This window comes from Pristis pectinata, chromosome 2 (genome assembly GCF_009764475.1).
Source record: "Pristis pectinata isolate sPriPec2 chromosome 2, sPriPec2.1.pri, whole genome shotgun sequence".
Lineage (NCBI taxonomy): Eukaryota > Metazoa > Chordata > Chondrichthyes > Rhinopristiformes > Pristidae > Pristis > Pristis pectinata.
In genome coordinates, this window is record NC_067406.1 from 62,088,011 (window position 1) to 62,091,164 (window position 3,154).

At 39.7% G+C, this 3,154-nt stretch overlaps 1 protein-coding gene across 1 annotated transcript; it reads right to left on the reverse strand.

The window, feature by feature from the left end:
* Window positions 1–402: 402 nt before the first annotated feature.
* Window positions 403–1,684, reverse strand: gsx2 (GS homeobox 2). Its single transcript, XM_052045656.1, is given in 4 exon segments — window positions 403–531; window positions 533–615; window positions 618–743; window positions 1,312–1,684. Coding segments are annotated over 4 exon segments (711 nt in total).
* Window positions 1,685–3,154: the final 1,470 nt, after the last annotated feature.

A 3,154-nucleotide genomic window follows, 5' to 3' on the forward strand; every position in this document is an offset into this window, starting at 1 on the left:
GTCTACTTTTTCTTTTTACAAAGATCAACGGAGTTTGAAAATACATTATTTACATAAAATACTTGGGATTTTTTTTAAAAGGCAGTGCATGAGTATTATTTCACCAGTTGGAGAAAAGAAACCCTGAACGATTCAGACAAAATCATGTTAGCCTCAAACGGCAGCACTTTAACTAAAGTACTTGCACTTATGAAAACAGTGGACATGGGACTGTTGCGTGTTCCATCCTAGTACAATTCTACAATGGATCTATTCATGCTAGCAGGGCGAGCAGGCAAATACAACTCGACACCAAGGGAATTTCTTTTAAATGCTAACGAATGAGAAGATAAGTACGTCGAAGAAATGTAGAACTGCAAATGGCTGTAAACGTTTAAAACGTTGCATTTCTGTCCCTGGTGACTATGCGGGTGACATATCTTTGTCTTCTTTGCCAGATGATATTGGAGAGAGGGATTCCTCGTCCTCGGAGCGCAAACAGTGACCTTGGCTGCTACATTTACAAATATTGTGCGCGTTCCGCGGGGTCCCCCTTGCCTTCTTTTTTGTGCTTGACGCGCCGATTCTGGAACCAGATCTTCACCTGCTTCTCAGATAGGTTCAGGTAGGTTGCAATTCAATCCTGCGAAGCCTCGACAGGTACATGTTAGAGGCGAACTCCCTCTCGAGTTCCAAGAGCTGTGTGCTCGTAAAGGCTGTTCTCATCCGTTTACCGTTTTGTAGGTGACTGTTATTTTCAGGACCTGTGAGCACGTATACATACTACAACATTAAAAAACGGGGAAGAAACATCAAACAAATCGTGCTATCCCGCCATCAGTTAGACATCTATAAAAAATCCCGCCAAAGTAGATAGCTGGATAATCTTTCTCTCTCTCCCGAAAATGAGTACAAATTATAGAGAGTTTTAAACTTCTCATTATTAAATATCAGCTGCGCCTATAAGTAAATGTGTTTTATATTAATTCCATCTTTTTTAATTAAAATTATAGTTAAATGTTCACATTGCTCGTATAGTTGAGGAATATATCTTAATCACATAAATTCAGAGCATGGGATCGATTCAGTAAACACTCACCTCTAACAATTACTCTAAACGTGCTAGGTAATCTTCATGGTGAAAGCAGAAAAAGCCCCTTCAAAACAACACATCACCGCTTTGAAGTATTAGGTGTTCATATACAACTCTAAGCTTTCCATTTGAAAGTAACGTGGCAATGAACTTTTGGCCATAAGCCATCACTTTTCTCCCAATCACATATCTGGCTAACTTGCAAACTGTCTTCAAAGCGTCTGATACATTAAACTTACCCACGGAAAGGACAGTGATATCTTCTAGGTCTGTTACGCTGTAAGTAGGTGTGCAAACAGGTGGATGCCCGAGGCCGGGGTTTGACTGCTGGTTAATTCGTTGACAGTATTGAGGATCTCCATTGGGAACCTGGCTTTTCAGTAGTGGGATCCCACTCCGGGATGAGTGAATATGGGACGTGACACACAGGGGACAGACACAGAAAGTACCGGTCTTTCTGGACGGACAGACGGGACCAGAAACGGACATCATTGTTGGTGAATGAACGCTAATAGGAATTAGAAAGTCTTGGCCGTGGTCGTTCAAGACAGGAGAAGGTCTCACTGAAGAGTCTTTGATGATCAAGGAATCAACATAAAACGATCGAGACATTGTGTATTCTTCTTGGTTCTTTCTGGCTTTGCTGGATTCTGGGTTCAGTAAACACTGCGCACGGAGAGAGTCAGAAGGTGCTTATGTTTGGAGGCCTAAACAAAAGGGTCCTCAGGCGATGGTTGGTCTGAACGTCACCCACGTGTGCGCCCTATTCCAAAGCTTTTTTTTAAATGCTGCCAGTGAACTATTAACACGTGATTATAAAGCGAGTACGGAGATCAACATTTCCCCATTTGTCAGGCAAACCCCTTGAGACACACTATCAAAGTCTGACAAAACAAGAAACAAAAAACTTTTTAAGTGAATGTTTTGTAATTTTCCTCAGTGCGGAAAAGGAAAGCTCCACAGCTGACTTAAGACGGATACACCGCAAGTTAACCAGCTGCCGTTAACAGAGTCATTGTCATGAGATTTAAAATCACTTTCAATTGACTCACCGAGCAAGGGAATGGTTTAATCTAGTGACACTTTCTGGACTTTTGTGAGTGTTTTGTTGCATGTGCAGACGTCTACAGTGCAACATAGAAGTCATTCCATTGTACATTTACTTTAATTTTCTGGACTTTGATAGCAACTCTAAAATGTTATGTCATTCAGCAAACTTAATATATCAATACAAACATATAATTAATTTTCATACATGGCATGCGTTCATGAAATGTCATGACTGTCGAAAGACAAATCTGGACTTAAAACAGAACAATTCTTATTTTAATAAAGATAAATCTTATCTGGCTGTGAATGTAGTTCCTCAATGGTGTAGCATGTACTTCAGTACTTGAAATGTATAACGTTTCTGGGCTATTGATACCTTGAAAGACAAAGCACATCCTTAACAATCAGTAAAGTGTGACCTGATTTAGAAATAAACCATTCCATTCCCCAGTGGGTTAGTTTGAAGTGATTTTAAATCTCGTGACAATGGGTGAAGGGTCGTGTATCCGATGAGTGGGACCTCGAGTTTTACGCAAAGCTTTACGCTAATGTTGTTTTATTACACGTCTGAGTTATTTATAATCGATGGAATTGCAGTTGACCTTAGTTGTTTGTTCTATTCAGTGGTTGGATCAGCTTTTAAAAAAATCAAGGGCATTTATTTTAAGTGCACCCGAACAAAGGAATGGTGTATTAATTAATGATTGGATTACCACATGAGATATGCCCCATCATAACCAAGGGAAGAATCATGCTTTCTAAGAACGTGATGCAGAAAATTGATCCCAGGCGTGACACAGTTCATAAATGTACATTATTTTATTATTTGGATCTAAGAATGGTAAGTAGCAAGGGCCTCTTAATGTGAGCATGCCCGTGGCGAATGAAACGTCCAGTTTACGCAGTATACATTACCATTGGACAAATAGAATATGAAATGCTCAGAAATTTATTGATTTCTGAGAAAAAATGTTATTTTAAGTAAGCATACTATTTGAATAACCAAGTGCGAGCTGGACTTCTGTTTACAAG